This window comes from Abrus precatorius, unplaced genomic scaffold (genome assembly GCF_003935025.1).
Source record: "Abrus precatorius isolate BTA unplaced genomic scaffold, Abrus_2018 Scaffold4, whole genome shotgun sequence".
Taxonomy (NCBI): domain Eukaryota; kingdom Viridiplantae; phylum Streptophyta; class Magnoliopsida; order Fabales; family Fabaceae; genus Abrus; species Abrus precatorius.
In genome coordinates, this window is record NW_020874384.1 from 21,633,024 (window position 1) to 21,660,029 (window position 27,006).

Below are 27,006 nucleotides of genomic sequence, written 5' to 3' on the forward strand. Positions count from 1 at the left end.
ATCTATTATAGATTTATTAATTATATGTAATACGATCGCCTACAATATAATTAATTATGATATGTTTAAGAGTTATCAATTTTAAAGTACAAATATAACAGTAGAATAAATACTAATAAAAAAAATGAAATATCATAAATTTTAAAAATTTTATAAACTCGTGTAAAAAATTTACTGTAGCCCTAACTATACATTTAATTATATATAATATAAAAGAAAATAAAAATAATATTAAACAAATAGAAATGCAAATAAGTAAAGTTTTTAATGGAAAATAGATGAAGTGATCTCTTAATTTAATGCGCACTCTCAAAGCTTAAGTAATCGTCAAGGATAGACCAATACCAAAATTAAAGATATAAAAAAAAAACGTGAAGTTATAAATATAAAATGGCTAGTTGCCCATGGAGTTTCTTTAATAGGTTTTCAAAACCTAGTACTAACTACTAGTGTGTGAACATGTTAATTGATGTAAAACTTTTTTTTTTATCCAACTTGAACTCAAAATATACTTAAAACTCGATTGTTGTCTTTTTATATTAACACACATAATTAATATATAAATTAGTACAAAATTCAAATAAAATAATTATATATAAATATATAAGCCATCAAAACATACAAAAATACGAATTTATCAACAGTAATAAATGTATTCACAAAAATATTTGAACAGAATAAATGCTTACTAATTATAAATATCCAAAAAATTTATAAATATGAATACTCTCCCACTATACAAATAACTAAAGTTTAATATTTTTTTCTGTCTAATAGAAAAGAACTTTTGACTGTTATTCGTATATTCTCCTCAATGTTAATATACATTACTGTATTATGATTTGGCACTACATTACTATATGTTTGATTGCAAATGAATTGTTCTATTTTGTAACTTTTTATATCTTATTTTATATATTTTAATAAACTTTTATTTTAGAATAATCATATTATATTAGTTCATAAAAAATGTCAAGAAAATCCAATTTTAAAAAACTGAAATTCATAAGCTAAGAAAATACTTGTTCAAGGTATCAAACATCGTTACAAAAATCACAAGGCTTAATTGAAGTTAAAAGTTTTAAGATTTTGTAAGTACCACTAAACAATGCAAGTTCGACTGATACATCCAAGCATAATGTTCAAATTTGAAAGCAAGCGCTCAATACCTACACCATTGTTTTTTTACTATTTAACATCTATATCATGTATTATACAAATATTTTGAAATTCAAATAAAGCCTTAAAACTTATAAATAGAAAACCAGCATAATTAAATTTATAATATATTGTAATTAATTAAAAATTTAAAAGAAAATGCTTAATTTATTCACTAAATCATCAGCGCAGAATTTCTCGTTGTGAACAAATAAATTTGAAAATAAAGCTCCACACGACAGAACTACAAGAATGTAATGAGAAAATAAAGCACAATATTTCAAATTATTTCTCTTCCCTTTACCCTCGTTTTCATACAATACATGCTAACTGCCAATAATTTGACTTACTTACTAACAGAATGAAAAATCAGTAAAAATAAACAAGAAAATCAAAATTTTATCATTCCTATTTTATTTACACGTTCTAAGAGGTTTTTTTTTTTATAAAAAAAAGAGCTCTGTAAATTCCCCTACACCTTGAAATGTCGTCCGATTCAACTGCAATTAATGGGAGAAATTCTCGTCAGTTTGTCGGCAAAAAAGAACAGTAAGAATAAGAGACGAGCCTCCCAAATACTTGGGGTATTTTTGGGAGTTATGTCTTAGAAAGAAAACAAGGGGGGAAGGGGAGAGACACTATGTTGATCTCTAGTTTACTTTACTCTTATAAGCGTTGTATATCTCTCTTAATTATTTTGAAAAAAATATCTGTAACTCCCTCTTTTTTCCTCTAAAATCCAACTTTCAAACGCGTATGCTTAGAAGAAAAAGCAACAAATAGTTCAAATGCTGCAGCAAAGACAGAATATGATTTATCTAATAATCATAATATAATATATCCTAAAAGATGGACATACAACCTTACTAACAGAAAAGCTCAACTCACCTGAACAAATCCACAACCTTGCAACTAGCACGGAGAACGAGGCCATTATTCAAGAAGCGAGGACAGCACATTCAACCAAAAAATAACCCAGCCTCGAGAATAAACCCCGATTCATCTATTAACATACAGGGTTAGGTTGGTTAGTTTCAGAAACTCATGATAAATCAAAGGATCCTTGGCCCTCATTGATTGCATAGAGAAGCTTCTTGTACATAATTTCCTGTTTTAATTGGGTATCAAAGATTAGTACCAAAAGATGCAATAGTAGTGATTAACATGCTCAGACAAGATAGATAATTCAATAATTTATGCTGCAACAATGTTAATTGCACACCACTTTTATTTGCCCCATATCCTTTTTGAATAATAAAAAGGATAGAAACTTAGAAATATGCATTCCAACACTTAATCTTTTCCCCAAACGAGAATTAAGGAATATCTTGAAGACAATGTGTTGCAAAAATCAGTTCTCTTGTACCATAACCACAGTACCTTACCTTGGTAGAGTAAGGAGGAAGCTTCAGGTAATTAGCACATGTCATAACACTAGGCAAGTCATCATCTGCGGATTCTGAAGTTCCATTCCCATTAGATGAAGTATTAACCGCAGTTGACGAAAGCTGCACCCAGATGTAAAATAAAGAAAAGTAAGTAAAATATAAACATATCAACAATTATAATATGTTATGGCTTATTGTACTTTTGTGCTTGATTGATATCTTTATCTTGTACTTAATAACCACAAATATAATAATAATATGCAAAAAAAGAAAATTAAAGTACAAGATAAAGATATCAAGTACAGAAGCACATTACGCCACGAATATGCCAAAACACATCAGGTTGTCAAAGATCTATATTCCAATACCTTCCTGACAATCGTCAGTTTTGGATTTAGAACAGCCAGTCCACCAGGTGGCAACCTAGGTGCACCTGTGACAAATTGACAGAAGGCGCGCTGCTGCTCTGGTGTGAACTCTCCCATAATTTCAAGTAACTGAAAAATGAACCCAGCAGAACAGGCATCATATATAACTAGCCCCAATTTCTATATTACACAATATTCCTTAAAATTAGGAAAAGGATCATACATTAATAATGGCAGGGCTCTTTGCAGTATACCCGTGGTCAAATTTTATATGATCAGCAAGTGTCTCAGCCTGCAGAAATATTTTTAACAATTTCAATGCGTTGTTCTAATATATTAGATATTATTAAAAGCATTAATAAAATTGGGTAAAAATTACCTCCCACAACTCTCTGCGACCGCAAAGCAAATTGTCTAGTTCTTGAGGTGTAAAAATTTGCAAAGATGAGATGTCAAAAACCTGCAGTAAACAGCACAAGCATGAGAAGTGTTCAGTTTTGAACTCAATAAAATAAGCCAAATCCCCAACTACAATCCCTGAAAATATCCTCCTCATCCACAAGAGTCCAGCAGAACAATCATTCCCCGGTATTTCACAAACAAGATCTTCAGAATGTCAAAATTGAATATCCAATAACTGCATATTGAAATTTCTATTTTGTACATAGAAAGTAAGGTCGGTGGCTGGGAAGCAACATAAGTAAAAGAATAGGAACATATATTTTATAATTCGCCAAATGAAATATTCAAGCATGAGATCAAGGCAATATAATTGCTTCACCATTTATGATATTACTAAAACACTTAATAGCTTTTAGTGAAACAGAAGACCATTTGAGAATTTCAATGACGTGGTAAAATTAAAGTCATGCATGCACCACCATTATCAAATAAACCCCACGCTTACTTTCAGTAAATTGTTCAGGAAAAAAGAAATCAAAGGAAAGGTGTGGGAGATAAGTACAGGAACATATAAAAACAAAGATGACAGACATTTTCCACTGGAAAGAGGAGGGAGGAACAAGTTTTAGAAAAACAACATATTCCACAATGCAAACAAGGTGCACGCTTTAAGTTTAACGAAATAATTAAGACCAGCATACAACCTGGTTAAACCCTGCTCTAAATGCTTCCATTTGACGCATGATTCCAGTCTTGACAGTTGCATCAACCACCAAGGATATGTATTCCTCCAAATTGTTGATATTAACCTGGGAAATTGAGAGGGAGTTCAGGGAAATTTTAATATCACAAGTACCAAGACATATATAGACTTTCTCAGGATTTAACAGCATACAATTTCATCTCCGGCTTTCAAGATGTATTCAGGATAACCAGGAAGTGTAAAATCCAAGCACAAATCTTCAATCGGGGCATCACGAAAATGTAAGTTAACAATTGTATCAGCATAGTTAACATCAATAGATTCTATATGACGTTTCCGGCAAACAAGGGAATTCAACTCCTGCAACGTCTTCCCAAGCTCAGCATCAATAAATAGAATGTCATGCAAATCCAGATCCTGCAACAAATTGAAGGTTAGATACATACAGTAGAATAAATTGACCTACAGACTAAATACACACATGAAAATGGTTAACACATCAATATTACACGATAACATACTTGACCAAGAACAAGTTTATAAAATGCCCCTGACAATGGCAGATCTAATAGTCGTCCATCTTGAAGAGCTTTAGCCATAACACGACCCAGCAGCTGAAAAAACTCAACAACTTTTGAAAACTGGCTACCCTCTGATGCATCAGAACTTCCAGGCCAAGGCCGAGGAAACAACCCCAGAGGAGCTTGGACAAGCTCTCCATCTCCAGCCAAATTAGGCCCAGAGCCTTCACTACTTTTAGTTTTCTTTTCATTTCCATCAACTTCCATTTGATGTTTCTCTGAATAATAAGATCTCCACATCTGCAGTCCAACTTTTTGCAAATCATGACTTAGAATTGTATAAAACTCAAGGGTGGGACCCAGACCAGTGCCAACCTCACCAAAATATTCTACTTCAAGTACAGCTTTTTGGCTGGAATACATCTCCATAACTTTTGCAGCAGAATCCAAAATGCGATTTCGAGAGACACGGACCTTTTGGCGCTGCAATCTCCCAACCCTCATCTCTCTTTCAGTAGTCAAACCATGACCATCAGCACCTTGCTGCTGCTGAAGTCGATACAATGCACGAGATAACCCAAATGCAGTAGAATAAAAATATTGTCGTCGGGTCTCAAACGGAAACAAGAAAGGGCATGCTTTAGTCAACTGATAACACCATAAGGGAAGACTCCCACTACATAGTGCAAGGGCATCTTGTATTTGCCTGGCCAATTTTGGTGTAAGCTTACTACTTATGAATTCCTCAGGAAGCACCCTAACACCTGTTGTAACACCTAGCTCATCTAAATCCATGATTTTTCCCTCAGCAAAGCTATCAGAAACCATTTGGGCCCTCAAACAAGGTGCAAGCTGGTTCAAACCCTCCAGCACACGCAACAGTGCCAAAATATTATAGGTAGGATTACATTTCTCTAGATCACATGGCAATTCTCCCTGCAATATACTGTCTAGAACAGATGTCTGATGCAATTTCGGTTCTGAGCTGGAATTTGAGGCAGACCCAGATTTGGCAGATTTTGAAGCATTTGAACACGTTCCTCCACTAGAGACCCTGTCTGTCTGGTTTTCAGCCCTCTGATAAGTGACGGTGTAAATGTCCCCCCACAGACTGCTTCCATCACTGGATACATAGTCACTGCCAGCAAATCTCTCATCATCTTCATCTAGCACAAGCTGTCTTTGAATTGCCTGATAAATAGTCAAATTCCTGTTAAGTTGCTTCCCACCAGCAGTAAATATCAACTTTGGAGGATCACTAGAGCTGCCAAACAACAGACGCCCATGCCTATCTCTGCTACCCTTGAAACCTCTGCCATTAGCATATCCAAGTCCAGCCATGGCAGCAGCAGCAAATGACATTGCACCCCTAGAGCTAGAAGAATACCCACTCCTAAAATCTGCAGAATCAGATCCCCTGGCTGTACCAGCTTTGCTGCTAGAACCTGAGGCTACATTAGTCTGACTGTCACTTGTTGCTGGAGCAACAGTACTCTCCTCAGCTGAGTCACCCAATTTCACATCATGTACTTTGTCAGGCAAGCAGACAGGAAGAGAATCATCCCTCAGAACCTGAATTATTATAGAACAAGTTGAGGACATATTAAATGGTGGTTGTCAGAAATATATAATGACTAAATGAGAAACAATAATAGCATTTCTGTTAAATAAAATTCAAATGCTAGCACGGATGCAGCGGAATCAAATGAGTATCCAATCTTGGAAACGACAATTAATGATGATTAATGATTATCAAAATAGATAAGAAACAACTTTGCATTTGTTTGATAAGCACAGAGACAGTTGAACCAAACGATAGTATCCAATCTTGGCAACAATAATTAATGATTAAAATATAAAAGAAACAGTAATAGCATTCCTATTCAGTAAAACACACTTGCGAGAATGGACACAATGAACTAGAAGGCAGCTTTCAATCTTGGTTAAAATAACTAGTGCTCATGATAATGATGGTTGTAAAATACAACTACAATAATTGCATTCACATTTAATGAAATGATTAAAAAAGAGGATAGAAGAATAACAACAGTGGAAGTAGATAAAATGACAAAATACAAGTACATGCAAAAATTTAGAATATCAAAAACCACATAAAATCTGATGAAAAAGAAATACATTGGACCGAAAAGCAAAGAAAATGTCAACAGAAATTAACTATTTGAAATGAGATACTATTAAAAGAATAAATATGACAAAAAGATAAAATCTTAGCAGAAGCAGAATAATACATCTTCATGGTCTTCATCATCATCATCATCAGAAATATCATCATCTTCAATTACTAAAGCCTCGTCAATCTCAACAGGAGATATATCCAGTTCTTCATCCTATTCCATGAAAGCAGTGAAAAATGACATCAAATGATAGAAAGGATTTAAACAGACAGTAAAAGACACCACTAATATTAAGATGCTACAGGAGACACATCAATTAAATGCCGCATTTTACTTCAACAAATAAAAGTCGCCATCAATTAAATATGTCAACTAACGTTGGCGCAAAATTCTGACAGCAGCTTAATTTAACCTCATACAGAAGTCAATCATGGAAAAAGACAACTAAAGAAAGTGCTCAAAAGAGCACTGACTGTAAATTTATCAGATAAGGGATGCTTATTAGTAAGGTGACTATAATCAACTATAATTTATAAATTAGGACGGTAGAGGTATAATGAAATATGGCATTTTTGTGTTTCCTTGATTTTGAAAGTTAATATTTAAAAAAAAAATCAATAAAACCTAAGCTAGATCTTCCACCCCCATCTACTTGCTTTCCAATGTGATCAAAGTAAAAAATAACTAACTCTTCCCAAAGCTCAAGAATATTTTGAACCTAACATGCCCCATTATAGAAGTACATTGGGCACCTTTGGGCTTGAAGTGTGGACCCTGCACAGGCCTATCCTATCTTTGTGTTGAAATTCAACTTTAAAATAGTGGGGCAGCAAAGATCAAACTACTGAGTCATTGACAAGAATAAACTATCGCAAAGCTTAAACTATCAGATCAAGAAGGCTCACAAATGGTTTTTATATCTAACAAGAAGAGGGAAGGACCATAAGCATAAACAATATCCAACAAAGATTAAATAACTCAATGTTATAAATGATTTTGGATTAAAAGTACTCAATTATGACTCATTCCAAGAATTAAGCAGCACACCTCAGAAGTTGAGTCACCATTTGCAGGTTTCATTTGAGCATCTTTATCAATAGCCGCTCTCCTGCGTGCAGCATTCCTTGTTTGGGGGGGCCGTGCTTCCTCCTGTGCAGGCTTTAATACAGCTTTGCCTTTGCTCTTAGATGAGCTTGTGCTTTTATCTTGAGATATTTCTTTTCTAGGTGTATCTCCTATATTAACAGATGATCTAGATCTAGTAGAATGACGACGGGTAGTAGAGGGAGTATAAGAGGAAGGAGATGAAACACCTGCTCCTGCAGTTGTTCCAGATTCAGAATTCTCAGCGGGTGCAGTAGATTTTTGACCAGATTCACAACGCTGTATACGAGCCCAGAGAAATTCCTCAACAGCTGCAAAACTTGCTAAAGGATCAATCAGTACAACATTGGAAGAATAATCCCTTAGTGACTTTTCACCCTGCGCTCGACAGAGACGCAACTTGAACGGCTGAGATAATGCGCTTAGTCCAGAGGAGAGACATGCACTTCCGCTAGATGACCGAGATGAATGACTCAGCACAACTGGGAAACGCTCCAAGGAGGACAAAGCATTTTGAAGCTTCTGAATCAACACAGTCATAGGAGCAACAGCCCCATTGTCAGCACTAGAAGGAAGTGCAACGGCTACAAATGACTTGAACCTTGTCAGTGCTTGTTGGCGAAGCTTGGGCAGACTGGTTTCTGAGATTTGATCTTTAGGGAAATACCCACAAGAAAAATAATTCAGCATAGCTTCAACAACACCACTACCGATAAATTCAAAAGTAGATACACCATCTCCTTTGCCAAGTTCCTTTAGCATGTCAGATATCACCCCAACCAAATACTCTTCTGTATTAGCAGAATTATCATCCAGACCAAACCCAGAAGCTTTAACTTTACCTTTTGCCTTAGCTTTTTGGTCATCAACAGCAGTGTTCAACTTCATGCAGAGATTTTTTAGATGCAAAAGATCATCACTAACACCCACTTCAACAGCCCCAGGATCAGAAGGAAAGTATTTGTCCTTAAAAGCTCTAGCAGCTGAGCTAACAGATGCACGAATACTTACCTTAATTGTTGGAGTTTCTATGGAATTTGGTGGCAAACCAACGTTCACCGGAACTGGACTCTTCAAATCATCCAATGGGTTTGCATCAAGATTTGAATTACCACTGCGTAACCGATAGCGCCTAGCGCGAGATGATGTTCCTGATGTAGAATCATTATCCTTCTCAGCTGATGTTGCTTGTGCAGAGAGATTGGTTGAACTCCCTGCCAAAATAAGTTGGTCAACTGCGTGGACCACACCTTCTCTGACAAACATCTTAGAGAAAGTCCCAGGAAGCTTTTCCATAAGAATTTCTGCAATTTGTAAGGCAGGAACCAGAACTTGCGGATCTTTCCATGCCAACACGCCAGCCAAGAAACTATATATCATCAAAGTGACAATGCATAAGTTCTCTACCGAGAATATAGAGAAATAGCAACCCAATTGAACTTCTAGTTACCTTGATATATTTGTCACACTCAACAAGGACTGAATCATCTCAGCTGTGCTGAAATACATCAATTTTCCAATGACAGATATACATTTGTGGCGAACAGGACCATTGACGCTAGATCCATATATCTATTTCAAAAGCCAGACAAAAGTAACAAGTCAGAGAAGTCGAGGAATGAAGGAAATAAAGGATAATGAAATTAGAGCCAGTTTCTTTAAAAATTTATAAATTTATGAAACATAATTTGAGTATTTTAACAATTAAGTTTAAACAGAAAACCTGCATTAAAACTGGGAGGAGATCTATCCCAAATTGCTGAAGTAACTCAGGTTGATCATTTAATAATTTCTCACGAGCCAATATCTCATGAGCATTTCCATTTGTGTTTTCTTGTATCCCAGAACTGCCAGCAGAAGACTTTTTCACCACAGGACCCTTCACAAATAAGTTGGAGCTGACAGGAATTGAAATGGTTCCTTGTGGCAATGGGGGTAGAAGTTCATTTGCCAGGTTCACAATCTCAAATATCTAAATATTAGAAAAGAAAATTAGGACAGATTCATTTTTTCACAAAAAGAGAATTGAAAAACATTTCAACAATATAAATGATGCATTCAGTTTTATGATCTATCAAAATGAACCATAGACAGATAAAACTACTCATAAATATATCATAACCAAAAGAACTCCAAAGTACAATGTACCTGGTCTGCTGGTCTACTCAATGCAGGTGAAACAGAGGTGTTAGAAGAAACTCCAGAACCAGATAGTATATCTTTAAGAATGCCACTAATTCCAAGGAGAAGTAATGTTTTAGCTCCAAGAGGGGACCCACTTGCACATGTGGAAAGAAGCCGGATCAAACCCTGCATGTGCCAATGACGTCAAATGAACAACCCACCAAAGGTAAAAACATCAGATTTAATCCCAAAGAGAGATTACACTTACAGTATATGTTGGAGTGCTGAGAGAAGCCTGTCCACCGCCAGAACTGCTGGTAGAAATGAGGGAGGCAGCTTGTGTTACCAGTCCATGATTGCACAAAGCATCTAATTTGTCTGGAGATGATGCAAATGCTTCAGCTATTCGAGTCAAACAAACAGAGGCATACTCCAGGACCTACAAAAATTAAAATTGAACATTGTGAAAACAACTAGATAATTGACAACATAAGCTGTAGGTAAAGATTTCATAAACAAAATTTCCCCTGAACTATGGAAATTCAAGGAAAGTGAAGTTTTCATTTAGGACAAGTATGACAACAAAATATGACCTTACCTTTGCATCATGGTACTGAAGTAGGTTTGTCAAAAGAGGTACGGCTTCCATCACAAAGTCAGCTGCATCAGAAGGAAGCTTCTTGCACATATTTGCGGCAGTAGACAATGCCACCCGCTGAAACACGTGATTACATCAATATAGGCTTGCTGATTAAGGGCGTAAATGCAAATCGATTTGTCACCCATCAAAAACTATAATCATCATCTAGATGTAAGGATTTCATTGATGAGTTACCTGAACTCCCGTTGAGAAGAAATCCAAATAAGAAAGCACAGCCATCAGAGCTCCAGCTCGAAGACAGGCAGTTGGGTGCTCCTGAGAAATCTTCTTTAGAGCTTGAAGAGACTGTTCATGTCAACAACAATGTCTATCAGAATTCAAAACCAAGAAGAACCACAAGGTGTATCAAATAATGAGAACCTCATCTCAGGACAGGCAGGCCTGAACATAGATAAACAAATGCATATCCTTGGACGACAGACACCAACATAAGGTTAAGCACTTTAGAACCTCACAAGTAGTAGCGTAACACATTTCTAAAAAGAATTCAACACAAAACACCGTAGCATTGTTCGACATTCCAGATACATTATTTAATCGTTTAAAAGAGATTGATTGACTACGAAACAACCTGCTCAGCCAAGTCCATATACTCAATGGTAAGCAATCTTGCACAGAAAATAGACACCGCCCCATAATGCACAACAGCAGCACAAGATGAAGGGAGCACATCACAAAGATGGGTTAGCGCCCTGGCCGCAAGAAGCATGATATCAGGATTGCTCTCGTGATTAAGCAAGTCCACGAGCACAGGCACGAACGAGTCAACGGAGAATGTACTGAGGGATTCCTCAGTACCAATGGAAAGCATGTCACAAAGCTGGGTCAATGCCTCAACCTGACGACCTTCTTCCCCATCGGCACGCAAACCAGACAAAATTTTCTTGAGCCTGCCACTCTGGTGAGACGAGGAACCGGAACCACCCATCGCTGGTGACGGAAGCAGATCATCCAAACCAGCACCGAGTTTCCGAAGAAGCCCTTGAAGAGCGCTACTCGCAGACGTCAAATTCTGATGCAAAATTCCCACGCCACCCTCGCTATCGTTATCATCGTCGTCCCCAGCGCCTTCGCTATCCACGTTTAACCCCAACGCCCGCTCTCTCTCTCGCTCTCGCTCCGCATCCCTAACCCTAACATCTTGAAATTCCTTTTCCTTCCCTTTATCCGAATTTTCCCTATCGAAATTCTTGCCGCGACGATCACGACGCGACCCAGAGGATTCGTTGGTGGGGTCCATGGGAGGAGCGGAGTTTTTATTCTTGGACGAACGAGAACGCGTGTTAACGGAAGCGGCGGTGTTGTTGTTAGGGATCGAAGAAGAAGAAAGACGTGAGCGCTTGGCTGGACGAGTGGTGGGACCGGTCGTCGAGGATGAAGGGGCAGCTGAGGAAGCCTCCGCCCGCTTCCGGCTCCGAGTTTCCATACAAAACCCACTCACCCCTCAATTTTTCTCACCTCTCCTCGATCGATTATTCCCTTGCATCATCTCTATTGTTCCACACAAATATGTTTAATCACCGAAAACCCTAATTCCGAAGAAAATCCCCAATCTGTACCCGTACTCGTACCAAGCCTTAAATTATTAATTGAAACATTGAATAAGATGATCGAATCGATGAGGTTTTTCAATAAGGAGTGGGAGTGTAGTGAATTCAAAATCTTCCGGTGTCTCCAATTGTATCACACACAGTAAAGCGTTGCATGAAAACCCTAACGAACAAAGGAATAAATCAAAGAAAGGGACAAGGGCACCGAACACAAATACTCATAACGCTTATTTATACGTAACTTTCTTTGCCAATTTTTCCCTTTTTTTCCGTCCCGCGAATCCACTCGTCACTAGAACAGTGAGTGCACTCGCTTGCTGGCGCGAGCTGACCCCACGGCGTCGTTTTTGCTGCAATAACTCATTAATGAGCAAGTATATATGTATATGTATATATATAAAAAACTATAAATAAATATAAATATTATATATATATATGAGACTTCACTTCAAAAATAAGATATTTTATAAATTTATTTTCTTTAACATAACGAGAATTATTATTTATTAATAATTTTTTCATACATTCTCCAAGTATTATTAAATTAAGTTCAAGTTTTAAAATAAATCATTTTAAAATGTAATATACTTATTTTTTATTTAATAAATTTTAAAATTTTAAATATTATAAGAAATATTTTATTATATTATATAAAAATAACTTTATTTTAAAATATTCTTGAATTTGTTTTCATAGTACTTGTAATTTTTATATAAAAGTTTATTAGAATATATATAAATTTTCTACCACTTTAAATTTTATTACAGACGATAACATTTATTTTTTTAAAATTTTATTAAATTTAGAAAATGAAGTTAATTGATAATGATTATGAATTAATAGACTATAATATTCCTTTTTTCAAAGACATATAAAAATAAATTTTTAAATAAAAATAATAATTTAATTAAAATAGAGTAATAATGTAGAAAAAAATTACATTGTTAATTCAAAGATAAATTATTGAGTAAAAATTTTCGATTTTAATCATGTTTCATTTTAAATTTATATTTACATTATATTTTAACTTATTAGTAGTGTAAAGATTTTTTCATTGATAATGCACTAAAATTAAATTTAAAACATGCTCTAAATATAAGGAAACAAATAAAAAAATTCAATGAATTCGATATATTTCTAACATACGATTAATGCATTAGTTAAAAAATAATAAGAATGAGATGCTGATGATTATAGATGGAGAGGATAGACAAAGTAATAGATTCAACTTACTTAGTATATTTAAATATAACAATTAACAACATACTTCAAACATTTAAAATGAAAATTATATAAGAAAATTAAATAGGCAAAAGGTAAAATTGTAAATTAAAATTAAAATTAAATGTTGATGATTCAAATATCTAATTGTATATTTGCACATGTATAGCTAAAGTAATATTTTACCCCCAATCGTATGACAATTTTAAATTCAAAGTTATGATAAAATAATTATGAAAAAAAAACATTATAAAATATTAACTAATTGATTTAAAAAAGTCGATTGCATATGATTTTATTTTAGAAAATGTACGTGAAATTTTACATTGAATTTGTGAACTACAATAAAAACACGTATTTAAAAAGAAACAAGTATAACATTTATTATTTTTTTATATTTTTAAAATTTAATATGGATGATCATAAGATGAGTAAAGTTTAATAAGAAAAACTATTCAAATTAATTAAAATATGGTAATTAGAGTTGGGTCAATTTTTCCTTTTTTTAACATACAATCCAAACAAACGTGACTCAACTTTGAATTAGTTAGTTTGAATTACGCAATTGAATGTGTATTTGAAAAAGAAAATTGTGATATTTGAAATTTTAAAAGTTCTATGAATCTTTACACAGAAAATCTTGATGTATATTCTCATATAACAAATCATATGAGAAATTTGTATTTAATTTATTTGTTATTTTTAAATTATTAGTTTATCAATTGATAAAGTTGTTTATATTTTTAAAAATAAAAAACGGGTTTGTGAATCTTGATTTTCTTTTCTTCCTTGCCTTGCCCATTTTATAATTAATTAAGAATGAAATAATCTTTAATTAAGTTATATACCATATTATTAATTAATGTTCCTTTTTAAGTTATTGTTAGTATTATAATAATATTCATATATTTTATTAGTGTGTCAAACAAATGTGTTCAAATCAATTAAAAGGCAAGTAATAAATTTAAGTAAAGAATCATCGGTATCATAGTTATTATTATTATTATTATTATTATTAAAGTTATTATGAACTGATATGATAATATCCTATTTATGGTCATTCTGACTATTTTGGTCATTTATATAAAAGAAATATAAATATGGTATAAGGAGTTTCACAAAGGTATCACATGTGTCTCTTTCTTTACTTTTAGACGGTAGAATATTTAAGTCCAAATCCCACAAATTATGTAGGCATTAAATTAAAATTTAACAAATATAATGAAAATAAAAAAATGTATGTTTATAAAAACTATTTGTAATTACTAGTTTCTTTGGGCTTTTGTTCCTTTTATTCAACAAAAATGAGATAACTTAAATATTCAATAGACGAATACACATTTAACAATAAAACCTAAAGGTGTAGTAATAACAAAAAACATGATCATTTGCGTTATAGGTCTGTCATTGCTTAATTGCTTCAATTAGTTTCACAGGAATGGTCCTTTTCTTGGGGTAAAAAATGTTTACATTACACGTTTGATTTGAACGGAAGAATGGTGATCCGAGGAGCGCTCGAGGATATTGGAAGTAACACATACTTTTAGTAGAGAAAGAGAGAGAAAGCAAAGTAGGTTTGATTTGAAACAGATCTGAGAATTGAGATGGGTTTCTTTGGCACCATATTTGGTTTTTTTGGCTTTGGAATTGGGATTTCCATTGGTCTTGTTGTTGGCTATTTTATTTTTATTTACTCTCAACCTACGGATGTTAAGGTACTTAATACGTTAAATGATTCTGAACACATTATTTTGCTGTGTGTTTTACACCTGCTCTTTGTTTTTTCTTATTAATTGTGTAGGCTAAACAATGTTATCTAATAAGATTTTGTAATTTGAGATCATAAATGGCAATGTATTGCTTCTTGTGTGCCTTTCTGGAAATTTCAAAACATTGAAAATGATATGAAAATTTCTATTTGTATATATAACTTCAAAATTCACCAAAAAAAAAAAAAGAGATTTATATGAAGGCCATGTTGCACCTTAATATATACATATGTGAAAAACCAATTCAAAAAGAAATTTGAATTTGACTTCTCTTATGAATTTTTGAAATTTTGACATTTTTGTTCATAAATATTTAAGGCCATACTAACATGTTGTTGCATTCACAGGATCCCGAACTCCAACCATTGGTAGATGAAGACTCAGAAACTTTGCAACGAATGATTCCTGAGATTCCACTTTGGATAAAAAATCCAGACTTTGATCGAGTAAGCATCCATTGCGCTCATTTTTTGTCTCTTTGCCATCATGCACTATGAGTCTTGTTTATTTTTCGTGTCTTTTAACTATTGCATTGTTATTTGTTTGTGCTTTCGTGAAGCTCGATTGGCTTAACAAGCTTCTTGAATATATGTGGCCATACCTCGACAAGGTAAATATTTTTTTTTTTCAGTCTGTCATCAATTAACATAAAACCTTTTTGCTTCTTGTCATCTTTTGTCCAATTATTATTATTTTTTAATTTAGGCAATATGCAAGACTGCAAAGGACATTGTAAAACCCATAATTGCTGAGCAGATCCCAAAATATAAAATCGATTCTGTTGAGTTTGAAGTACTCACGCTAGGGTCCTTACCACCCACTTTTCAAGGTTAGTTGATCTGGACATGATGCATTCTAGAACAAAGACCCCTTTAATGGTTTTTGCAAATATTCAATATAGATCATAATATATATTTGGTTTTTACGATTTATAAAAGGGATATAGATCATAATTTATATGTGAATACTGGTTCTAAATATAAGTTGTGTTTTTGGGTAAGGAAACAAATTGACATCAAACTATTAGATATAACTCGTTTCTATTTTTATTTTTACCACATATTGATATTATTTCCTTTGTTATTTTTTTAAAATGCATATTTTCTTCTAAACAGGAATGAAAGTTTACGTGACTGATGATAAGGAGTTAATTATGGAACCTTCTATTAAATGGGCTGCAAATCCTAATGTCACTGTTGTAGTTAAGACATTTGGGTTGAAAGCAACCATTCAGGTAATTTTTTATTTTGTGTGTATGTGCATGTCTCAATAAGTGAAAAAAGGTGTAAGGTAGGAGAAAAGTAGACTCTTGTTAATGCTAAGAGTTTTAAACTTTTGCAGGTTGTGGATTTGCAAGTATTTATTGCACCCCGTATTACTTTGAAACCTTTAGTTCCAATCTTTCCTTGCTTTGCCAACATCTACGTGTCTCTCATGGAAAAGGTTTGTGACATTTAGGTTTATTACTTTTCTTGACTACCAATCACCTGAATACATGTAAAACATTTTACACATACACTAATGTATGTCATAAGTTTATAATGGTTGTTGTCAACCATATTCAAGTTTGAATGAAGATTCTAACTCCCAAAAGAATAGTTGACGATTGGTATCAATGTTGAAAGTAGCCACTTAGAGGATGATAGGAAATTTGATTCATATGGGAAAGAAGAACTAATATAGTTTATTCATTTTGGCACAGCGATATTAAAATATAAGGCATGATCTTCCTATTGAAACTGTAAATTCTTGATAAACCGTTATCAACTTATCATCTTATATTGCGTACTTGAATTGTCATGTTATCTACTTGAAAAAATTATGACCAGATTACTGGAGCAATATTGTTATTTGTGAGGAAATACCAAACTTATATTTAAGGAAAATAGAAATCATTACTCCTTTTTCATTTCTATAGAATTTGACTGACAAACAATAATTTCTTTGTCATGTAAGGAATCACTTCAATAATTTTTGTAAAAGAGAAGATCATGCTCAAATAACTTGAGTTTTTTCCTCGTATACATGAGTAATTTTTTTTTTTTAGCTAAAGATATTATATGCCCAAGATTGACATGCAATTATTCTTTCAATACTTCTTTTGGTGTTGTTACACAATTGCATGTTGTACCTTTATTTTTATAATTGTACTTAACTTCCTTCTCTTTTGCTTTGATGTGTTTTATTATGTAGCCACATATTGATTTCGGGCTAAAGCTTATAGGGGTTGATCTTATGTCTATTCCTGGCCTTTATAGATTTGTTCAGGTACGTGATCATGGTTTACTATTTTGGTTTTTTTTCCTTTCATTTTGGTGTTGGGGTTTAAATCTACTTATATTAATCTTATATTCTTAAGCAAGAGGGGTCACCTCTCTCTATAATAAGTTGTCTCCCGTCATATTTTGAAATATGGAATACACTTTTATTTTTTTTATTGTAGTGTCGACCATTAATTTATTGGGACTTGGGAGCATTATCATGGGGGAATTTCAAGTTCTTAATACATGTGACATTAGTTTAGTAGATAAATAAATCACAACAAAACATATTCATGACTATAATGAGGTGAAGTTGAAGGGAAAAAAATATATTATAGAGGTTCAAGGATAAACGCTTATGATTTTGTTGTCACTTTATAGTTTAGTGAGGATATAAAAATTTAATGCCTTCTTCTGAAAGATTAATATGGTCTAATGGTGGCAACGAGGTGATGTTATTTTAGACTTTATCCGTAGTTATTATGCGTTGATTAAAAGATTTATGGCTTTTAAACTACTTTAAATATTATTGTTTTCAGGAGCTTATCAAAGATCAAGTTGCAAACATGTATCTTTGGCCCAAAACCCTTGAAATTCAAGTAATAGATCCAACAAAGTATGTTGCTGCATTTTCGTAAAATATTTGTCATTATGTCTTTGGAGTTATTTTTAACTATTTTTGTATTTTTATGTTTTTTTTTTTATAATTCTACCGGGATCTAAGAGCTTTGAAGAGGCCAGTTGGAATTTTAATTGCAAAGGTTTTGCATGCAATGAAGTTAAAGAAGAAAGATCTTCTTGGTGCATCTGACCCTTATGTGACGTTAAATCTTACTGAGGATAACCTGCCGTCGAGAAAAACTTCTGTGAAGCACAAGAATTTGAACCCTGAATGGAATGAGGAATTTAGTTTGGTTGTTAAAGATCCTGAAACCCAAAGTTTAGAGCTTCATGTTTATGATTGGGAGCAGGCATATCTCTACTTAAAGTTTTTATATCTTTTAGTTTCTTGTTATGCATCTAAATTGAATATTGTTTCTGCATGCTTAGGTTGGGAAGCATGACAAGATGGGTATGAATATGATTCCCTTGAAAGAACTTACACTCGAAGAGCCTAAAGTTTTTACTCTTGACCTTCTGAAAAATATGGAACCCAATGATGTCCAAAATGAAAAATCCCGCGGACAAATTGTTCTAGAATTGACATATAAACCTTTCAAGGAGGAGGAATTGGCCAAGGGTTTTGAGAAGACTCTGTCAATACAAAAAGCCCCTGAAGGCACTCCTCCTGGTGGAGGTTTGCTCATAGTTATAATACATGAAGCTCAAGATGTTGAGGGAAAGTATCATACTAATCCACAAGTACGACTTATTTTTAGAGGAGAGGAAAGAAAGACGAAGGTAATGGATCCCACTACAGAAAAATATGCATAAAATAGAATGTGTATGTTATGTTCAATACTTCAATCAGAATTTGAAGTTAATTTTTAGAATGTATGTATGAATATTTTTTTACCATTACAATTTACAGAGCATGAAAAAGAACAGAGATCCAAGGTGGGACGAAGAGTTCCAATTTATAGTGGAGGAGCCTCCCACTAATGACAAACTACACGTGGAGGTTGTCAGCACTTCATCACGAAACCTATTGCGTCAGAAGGTACATAATTCTTAACAATTTCATTCATCTTGTAAAGACTTTTGCTACTACGATACTTAGACTAGTCTTTGAATGTTGAAATGGATTAAAATACTTATGAATTTTGCATCAACATTCAGCGAGTTAAAATTCAGATATGCATAATGCAATGTGCCAAAAGAGAGAGAGAGAGAGACTAAGAAACGTATGACACAAGATGATTGGTAGTTTTTATGTTTCTAAAAGTTAAAACATATGAAATTGATTTCATTAGTTTGGAGGAATATTATTTTGATTTTATGCAGCAGAGTTTTATTCTCACAAGAACATATCAATCTTTTGTTGCTTACCTTTCATGCTACTTTCATGTGATGAAGTTTTATTGTTTTGACATTAGGAATCCTTGGGTTACGCTGACATTAGTCTTTCAGATGTTGTTGCCAACAATAGAATTAATGAGAAGTATCATCTTATAGACTCCAAGAATGGTCGCATTCAAATAGAGCTATTGTGGAGAACTTCATGAGTTGGTTAATAAATTTCTCTGCTAGCCTATACTTTATCTATCTTTTATTTTTCTTCTCTTAAAATTGACGAGTCTTGCATTCAACATAAGGAAGGGTGACTGGCATTTTTTGAAGTTTAGTAGAGGTAGACTGGTTTATTGTTAATCATGTACATGTCTATCAAAATAAAATTGCTGGTTTGAAAGCAAAATCACATACATGATCTTATTAGGACATAAATCATAATGATTCACTTGATCGCTTTTGGAAGACATTTATCCTATTTGCATATCATCTTGTTAAGTCAAACAGAACATGGTGACGAAATGTATGCAACATCATTAGTTTTTTTTTCCTAAATTATGATTTATTAAATACTTAAATGTCAAATAACGAATGTTATATGATGAAGCAACAAAAAGAACATGATTGATTAAGGATTATAAAGACAACGATACTCCTTTTCTCATTAAGTTATCCCTACCTTGCTCTATCTCCTTGTTTTATAAGTTTTAATACTACTAATTTTGTGCTATTATGTACGAGAAGACGTTAACATATTTAACATATAAGGTGTGCAAGAATAAACAGGTAAACATGAACAGCTCCAACTAAATTCATATTTTAAGTATGTATGCATATAAAAAATAATTTTTCAGTTAAGATTTTTTGGCTAGTGTTTTTTTTTAAAGAATTATTGATAAAAAAAACTTAGCAGTACTTGTGAAAAAATCTTAAATTATGCTTGAAGTATATAACTATTCGTTGTCTTGGGACTGTCCAAGTGTGCTTGTTTCTTCTTTTTTACAGTGACTCAATTAATGGATATGTAAAATATAATATTTTTAATCCTATAAAGAAAAGAAGGAAAGATTGCTCTTCAATTTGTCTCTCTCCCAATGAAATCTTTTCATATACATAATCAAATATTAAATTTTAATTAATATACTTAAGAAGTACAATTATTTACTAATTATATCAATTTTTGTTGGTAGACTAATATAAGAGATGTAATTGATCTTTTTTAACACAAAAGTTAAGATAAAATGTTTTGCCGTATTTTTAAAACAAAAATTTTGAAGGTGTATTTTTTTATCATCATAAAAAAGTTAAGTCCAACAAGGTGTGCTAAATAAAATTATTATAAAAAAAACATAATTTCACTTTGGTTGGTCATGCAACTTTTCAAGTTTATAATCATTCCCATGTATTAGTATATTATATAGATGATTACGTAATGATTCCTATTCAGCTTCCATCTGTTTTTTTAACATAAAAATCATTCCCTGACTTCTGGAGAATAGAACAGTTTCTGAACTTCAACTGTTACAGTGTTGATTCGGATGCAGCTGCCTAGCTAACATCGCTGTAAAACTTTCGTAGACAACTTAGACTTAGTGGTTCATCTTCATCATGAAGTTTCCTTAATGCTATAAAGGAATCCAATTGTATTCAACACCTATTAAAGTAATTTTTGGTATACAAAACCAAAAAAGTTAAAAATAAGGGTGCAAACTCCCGACTCCAATAAATCAAACTGTGTTGTACCTACCATACCGTGAGATAAGCTGATAAGGTAGAACATTATCGTTCTCATCTCGCACCAAACGTCGCATACATTGAAAGTTTGGAAGTTGAAAGGTGACACTTTAGACTTTGAATTTGTAGGACCCATAAACGAATAAGGTTTTTAATCGTGTTAAACTCCATTAACTTCATTCTACTTTTATTTTATTTTTTTGATACATTGACTTCAGTCTAATTTACCCGAGTCACAAGTGGATTAAACAAAATCAAATAAATTGTCATTCAGCAAGCAAGTGATCATTTTTTCTTTTATAATAAAAAAATCAAATATAATCGTTAAAATGGTAATACGTTTTTAGTTTTCACATTGGTCTTGTGAGTTTATACAACATCTGTCCCTCGCTCTCTCGCTCGCTATATTCGCAGCAAGCAAAGCAAATTCTCTCATCCCAATCAATAATTGTCTTTTCGGCCTCAATCTCAAGTTTCAACATTTATGAATTGATAATTCTTCTTAAGTCTTGTTAGTGCAGTAGATAGGAATGGGCCTATGCAATTTGGCGGCAACTTCGTTTAAAAATTAAAGCATCTTCTTCTCAAATCATCCCTGCTTCCAACAAAAAATTTTAGGTTCATTTTTCTTTCTTTGCCTTCTTTTGTTCATCTTTTGCTTTAATTCAACATTTATTTTTCTTTTCTTTTCTTTCTTTCTTTAATGCCGTCATAATTCAACATTGATTCAAGAACAGGAAATATTGAGAACCAGCATAGGTAAATCTTGTGCAGATTACACTAGGAATTGAATCCATAGCTGTGTGGGGGTTGATTGACATAAAGGAAAAACGCAATGACAGTTGAAAGGAGATATGTTTTGGTGGGAATTAGAATGGATGGCCATAGCAGACAATTGCTGAACTGGGCTCTCGTTAAAGTTGCTGAACCTCATGATTCTGTTATTGCACTCCATGTAGTTAGAAGTGCAGGTAACTGTGTTCAAAGTTCTTACAAATTGGCACATGTGCTTCCTTTTATTTTATTCCTGAAACACACAATTTACTTGCCCTTGTAATTTCTTTTTCCTACTTTAAGTTCAGATTATGTTTCCAAAAGGAAGCTCTTGGTGGAGGGTTATTTCGACGTTTATAAAGGGTTATGCGACGTGAAAAAGGTACGTACAAAATAATGTTATACACCCAATTATTGTTACTTGTACATAGGAATAACGTATTTGGCTACGTTGAATTTCAGGTAGGTCTCTCCTGTCAGATCTTGACAGGAAGTTCCTTTCGAAATATTCTTGTTAGAGAGGCAAAAAACTGTGCTGCTATGGCTCTAGTGGTAGGGTATGTCGAGCTTGTATTTCACAAATTTTGTTTGCGAAATTGGGTTTATATAATTCATTTTTATTCCCCGATTTTCTGATTATTCCAAGACAAATTTCATTTTTCAGGGGTGGAGCTTCCACGGCTAAATATTGCGCCAAACGACTACCACCCACCACCAATGTTCTGGCAATCCAAGGTGCGAAAATTGTCTTCAGAAGGTTCACCGATGAAAAACTACCAGGTTTGGTATATCATGCGAGTCTTCACTTTTCTTGTCTTCCTTTATGAGAAAATCAAGCACCCAGTGGCAAAAGAAACCATAATAAGCTTGTTTCCAATTATGATAGGTGGTCTCATAGAGGATCCTAGACCAAGCCTTAGTACAGTGGTTTTTTCTGAATTTGGTGACTCCAAGGTGGAGAGTGAGAAATTAACTCGCGATGATAGCAGAGAATTGGAGGAAGATGCATATAAAGGAGCACAAAGTTGCATGAAAGTGTTGGGTGACCCCTCAGAGCAGAAGCTTGGGTGGCCACTTCTCCACAGGGCCTATACAGAAATCTCACAGACCCATCATGTAAGGGACATGCCTGTTGTGCAATGGGTAATGAGCTTACCAAATCGTTCACCGAAGAAAAATCAGCACTGTTCGACCATTGACGACAATTCATCCGAAAGGGGCATTAATGACAACGAAGATGAGAGCTACAAAAAAATTTCAGCTCCATCTGTTGAACTGCCAAAGAGTCTGGAAAGGGTTTTAAACGTTAATACATTCAGTTGCAGGTGGTTCAGCATTGAGGTTCTTAAGTCTTGCACTTGTCAATTCTCTTCAGGTTAGACAAACACTGCTGCTTACAGAAAATTTGATTGGGAAAATTCTCTTCTAAGTTTAACTAGCATTCTGTTACAGAAAATTTGATTGGGAAAGGAGGGAGCAACCGTGTGTACAAAGGAATCCTCCCTGATGGGAAGCCAATTGCAGTCAAAGTTCTGCAGTCATCAAAAGTAGCCTTGAAAGATTTTGCCCGTGAGGTGGAAATAATATCCTCATTAAAGCACAAAAGCATCACCCCTCTACTTGGGATTTGTGTTGATGACAGTGCGTTCATCTCTGTTTATGATTATTGCCCCAAAGGAAGCTTAGAGGAAAATCTACACGGTAAAGCTTCAGTGATTTTTTTTTTCACTTTTCAACTATGGTTAAAATTACTTGAAAATGGATATGACGCTGACATGAAACTAGAAATGGATATAGGCAAGACCGAGGATGGTTCATTCTTGTCATGGGAAGTCAGATTTAATGTAGCTGTTGGGATTGCTGAAGCACTCAATTTCCTACACAATGAAACTTCGAAGCCCATTATACATAGAGATGTCAAGTCTTCAAACATTCTTCTTTCCTATGGGTTTGAGCCACAGGTACTCGTTAGTTTGATACTTAGTATTGAGAGGAATTCTTTTTGGATGAAAAATGATAGACAGGAAGAACTTTTGCCACCATTTTTTTTTGTTCGAATAATGTGACTTACATGTTGACTCTTGGATGGATGAATGGTCCCTATCACTTTATTTCATACATCCTTGCATTTCATCAAAATTCCTTTTTTTTTTTGGCTGGTCAACATTGTTCTTTGTAGAACGATACTTGTATGAAAAAAAGTAACGTTACGCTTGAAATTTATGATGTGACTTATTATTGTCCACATGTGGCAGTTATCTGATTTTGGGCTTGCCATACGGGGACCAACAACTTCATCTTTTATGACTCATAACGACGTAGTAGGAACTTTTGGTTATCTTGCTCCTGAATACTTCATGTATGGAAAGGTCAGTGACAAGATAGACGTCTATGCCTTTGGTGTAGTGCTACTTGAACTAATATCAGGAAGGGAACCTATCAGCTCTGAGACTTGCAATGGACAGGAGAGCTTGGTCGCGTGGGTAAGAGCTCTCCACATTTTAGACTGAATTTTGACTTATTTTAACGATATAGAATATATATCTCTATGAATTTACATATAAACAATGATTTCATTTTTCAGGCAAAACCAATATTAGAAAGTGGTGATGTTGAAGGTTTATTGGATCCAAATTTACAAGAGAAGTTTGATGAGGCTCAAATGCAAAAGATGGTTCTGGCAGCATCTCTGTGCATTAGACGGGCTGCACGGCTACGTCCAACATTGAATCAGGTAATACCAATGACTCTCAAGCTGTTAAATCCATGGTAGAAGTCACATTTTCATTATTTTTAATAAAGTTTAGCTCCTGAAGTATATCAGTTTCATGATGCACAGATTTTGAATATATTAAAAGGATACGACGGGAAAGTTGAAAACTTCTTCAACGCCTACCAGAATGATTCTGAAAATCAAGAAAATATTGATGACGAAGTCTATCCAAATTCAAGTGCAGATTTGCACCTGAGCCTGGCATTACTTGATGTGGACTATGACACTGCATCAAATAGCAGTACAGTCACCACAGAGCACACAATGATGAACATTTGAAAGAACAATGGAGCAGATCATCTAGTTTTAATTAGCTTCTTTCAATTTTATGGAACCTATAGTAATAGGTAACAGTTTGTAGGGGGGCAGTTAAATAAATAATCTGCCCCATTCCCATTAGGAAATGACCAGTAGATTTGAAGAGAGGTGGTTTCCATTTGAGGTTTCCCTTTAATAATAACTGATGGGTCGCTGGCTCAATTAGGGCTGTTAGAATGTGTACGACATGGACACCAACTTATAGGTTTGAATTAATTTTGGTTTATTTTTTTGCCCAACTCATTCAAGTTTTTTTATTTCTTTGGTCAAATTTGTGTGATTAAGTTTGAGCTAGTCTTTTATCAAGTTTGAGGTAGCCTGATTGCTTCAATTATAGAACATGTATTGAAACTAAATTTGGGGAATTTTTCTATGACCCAAATAATTTTTTTTGGGCTCTCCTTGCAGAATTGGGATTCCAAAACAGGCTGGCATTGTGAGAAGTAATTATTTTCAGTTTCCACCGTCAGAAGAGGTTTCTTCAATTATGGAAAGCCAGCGAGGCTGTCTCTAATTTTCAAAACCAATCATCAATCAGCATAGATTCTAAAAACCAAAAGTAATTTAAAATGAAGATAACATTACAATTACAATAGGCAGCGAAAGGCATTGATTGATTGATTCCCGAGCAGAGTGAGTAGGAGTTGGGAATATACATTACAATTGGAACAGAAAAAGGAAAGCGAAGATTTAAAAGTCACATAACGACACAGGCAGAGGGGTTCTCGTCACTGAAAGCGGTGGTGTAGCGGACCTCAGTGGAGCTGGCACGAGCGAGATGAGAATACTGAGAGTCGTCGGTGTTTCGGACACAACCGGAGGGGGCTTTCCTGTCGTAAACTCCGGGTGCGTAGGGGTGAGCAACGACGTCGTAGGGGACATAGGGCCACAGCTCTGCTTTCTTTCCGGTGCGGTGAGCGATGCGAGCGACGACCTTAGAGGGTTCGACGTAGCCGACAACGGTGACTTTGTTGGCCTTGCGCTCCACTTCGACTTGGTTGACCCCTTTCATCCCCTCGACCGCCTTCCTGACCTTCCTCTCGCATCCTTCGCAGTCCATCTTCACTTTGACCTCCACCGTCTGATCAGTGACACAGAGACATATCTATTATTAGAAATACAAAACTTCTGGAACTGGATCTGGATCTGGATCTGGATCTGATGATGAACGAAGTTACCTACCTGCAACTGCTTGCGCTTCTTCAGCTTGGAACTGCCACTGGAACAGTCAAAGAGCTCCGAGATGTGATCGAGGGCACCCATTCGTCCTTGAGCACTGAGGTGAGTGAGATGAGTGTGGAATAATAGATTATAAGGAACCCCAAGTGCATGGCCCCACCAACAACATTACGGTGTTTTGGAATCTCAGATAACGGGGATGAAATCTGTACTGCCACGTGTCTCTCCCTCTGACTGGACGGTGATCGTTACAGAATCGATAACCGCCCACGGACACATTTGAATGTCCCAAAACACTCTGTGGCTCCCACCCAATTTACATCCTATTTCAATCCCGACAACCCGCCCGCCTCTCTCCCTTATTCGCAAATTAAAAAAATCATTAAATTTAAAATTGTAAATCTAGTTATCATATTATTTCATAAAATATTTAAAATATATTGTTTAATGAGTTACTTATATTAAGTATTTGTCATATATAATTATTTAGAATTGAGTTAAATAGATAAGAATTACTTATTCTTATGAAAACCAACTAAAAAAGCGTTATGTAAATAAACAAAATGTATTATATTTTCTTATTCTTATAATTGAATTTTTTTAGTTTAACTTTTACATGTTGTATATATTATAACTTTAACAAATAATATTATAAGTATTTGTTAATAAATGTCATTAAATACACACCTATTGTGATTTTTAATGCAAGTAAAATAATACAAAAGTTGGAATCACTTAACAAATGAGTCAATATCACAATGAATTGTATGAAATCAACAAAGATAATGAGGAAAGGAGAGAGCTTGGTGGAGACTATGGAAAACAAAGTAAGTTGTTGTAAAAATAATGATAGGGGTGTGTGCAGGGAGAGACAGGGATAATTTTGAAAATAACAAAAAAATTAAATTAAAAG

The 27,006-nt window shown here is 34.2% G+C and overlaps 4 protein-coding genes across 6 annotated transcripts; 2 read left to right on the forward strand and 2 right to left on the reverse strand.

The window, feature by feature from the left end:
• Positions 1–1,481: 1,481 nt before the first annotated feature.
• On the reverse strand, positions 1,482–12,300 carry LOC113866381 (E3 ubiquitin-protein ligase UPL3-like). Of its 2 annotated transcripts, none has more exons than XM_027501282.1 (18): positions 11,136–12,300; positions 10,739–10,849; positions 10,502–10,618; positions 10,172–10,342; positions 9,928–10,089; positions 9,503–9,751; positions 9,230–9,351; positions 7,723–9,148; positions 6,790–6,888; positions 4,541–6,112; positions 4,212–4,436; positions 4,021–4,125; positions 3,294–3,374; positions 3,138–3,206; positions 2,915–3,043; positions 2,544–2,666; positions 2,205–2,266; positions 1,482–1,658 (listed from the first exon to the last, which is right to left on the reverse strand). In XM_027501282.1, exons 1-18 carry the CDS (start codon positions 11,988–11,990, stop codon positions 1,655–1,657), a joined length of 5,682 nt encoding a protein of 1,893 aa, XP_027357083.1. In that variant the 5' UTR covers positions 11,991–12,300; the 3' UTR covers positions 1,482–1,654. The 2 variants fall into 2 exon arrangements, with proteins under 2 accessions (XP_027357083.1, XP_027357082.1); XM_027501281.1 differs by having other exon boundaries at positions 1,607–1,658; positions 2,047–2,266.
• A 2,639-nt stretch (positions 12,301–14,939) lies between these two features.
• Positions 14,940–19,530, forward strand: LOC113866387 (synaptotagmin-2-like). Of its 2 annotated transcripts, none has more exons than XM_027501288.1 (12): positions 14,940–15,050; positions 15,452–15,550; positions 15,664–15,714; positions 15,810–15,933; positions 16,220–16,338; positions 16,446–16,547; positions 17,298–17,372; positions 17,905–17,981; positions 18,090–18,369; positions 18,416–18,766; positions 18,897–19,025; positions 19,402–19,530. In XM_027501288.1, exons 1-12 carry the CDS (start codon positions 14,940–14,942, stop codon positions 19,528–19,530), a joined length of 1,647 nt encoding a protein of 548 aa, XP_027357089.1. The 2 variants fall into 2 exon arrangements, with proteins under 2 accessions (XP_027357089.1, XP_027357090.1); XM_027501289.1 differs by having other exon boundaries at positions 18,090–18,336.
• A 2,354-nt stretch (positions 19,531–21,884) lies between these two features.
• Positions 21,885–24,999, forward strand: LOC113866382 (serine/threonine-protein kinase CDG1-like). Its single transcript, XM_027501283.1, has 10 exons — positions 21,885–22,020; positions 22,132–22,205; positions 22,286–22,380; positions 22,488–22,603; positions 22,710–23,198; positions 23,276–23,524; positions 23,621–23,784; positions 24,079–24,306; positions 24,408–24,557; positions 24,663–24,999. The coding sequence occupies exons 1-10, from the start codon at positions 21,885–21,887 to the stop codon at positions 24,873–24,875; spliced, it is 1,914 nt and encodes a 637-aa protein (XP_027357084.1). The 3' UTR covers positions 24,876–24,999.
• Positions 25,000–25,456: 457 nt separating this feature from the next.
• Positions 25,457–26,181, reverse strand: LOC113865617 (heavy metal-associated isoprenylated plant protein 26). Its single transcript, XM_027500301.1, has 2 exons — positions 26,097–26,181; positions 25,457–25,995 (listed from the first exon to the last, which is right to left on the reverse strand). Exons 1-2 carry the CDS (start codon positions 26,175–26,177, stop codon positions 25,612–25,614), a joined length of 465 nt encoding a protein of 154 aa, XP_027356102.1. The 5' UTR covers positions 26,178–26,181; the 3' UTR covers positions 25,457–25,611.
• Between the last annotated feature and the right edge of the window lie 825 nt (positions 26,182–27,006).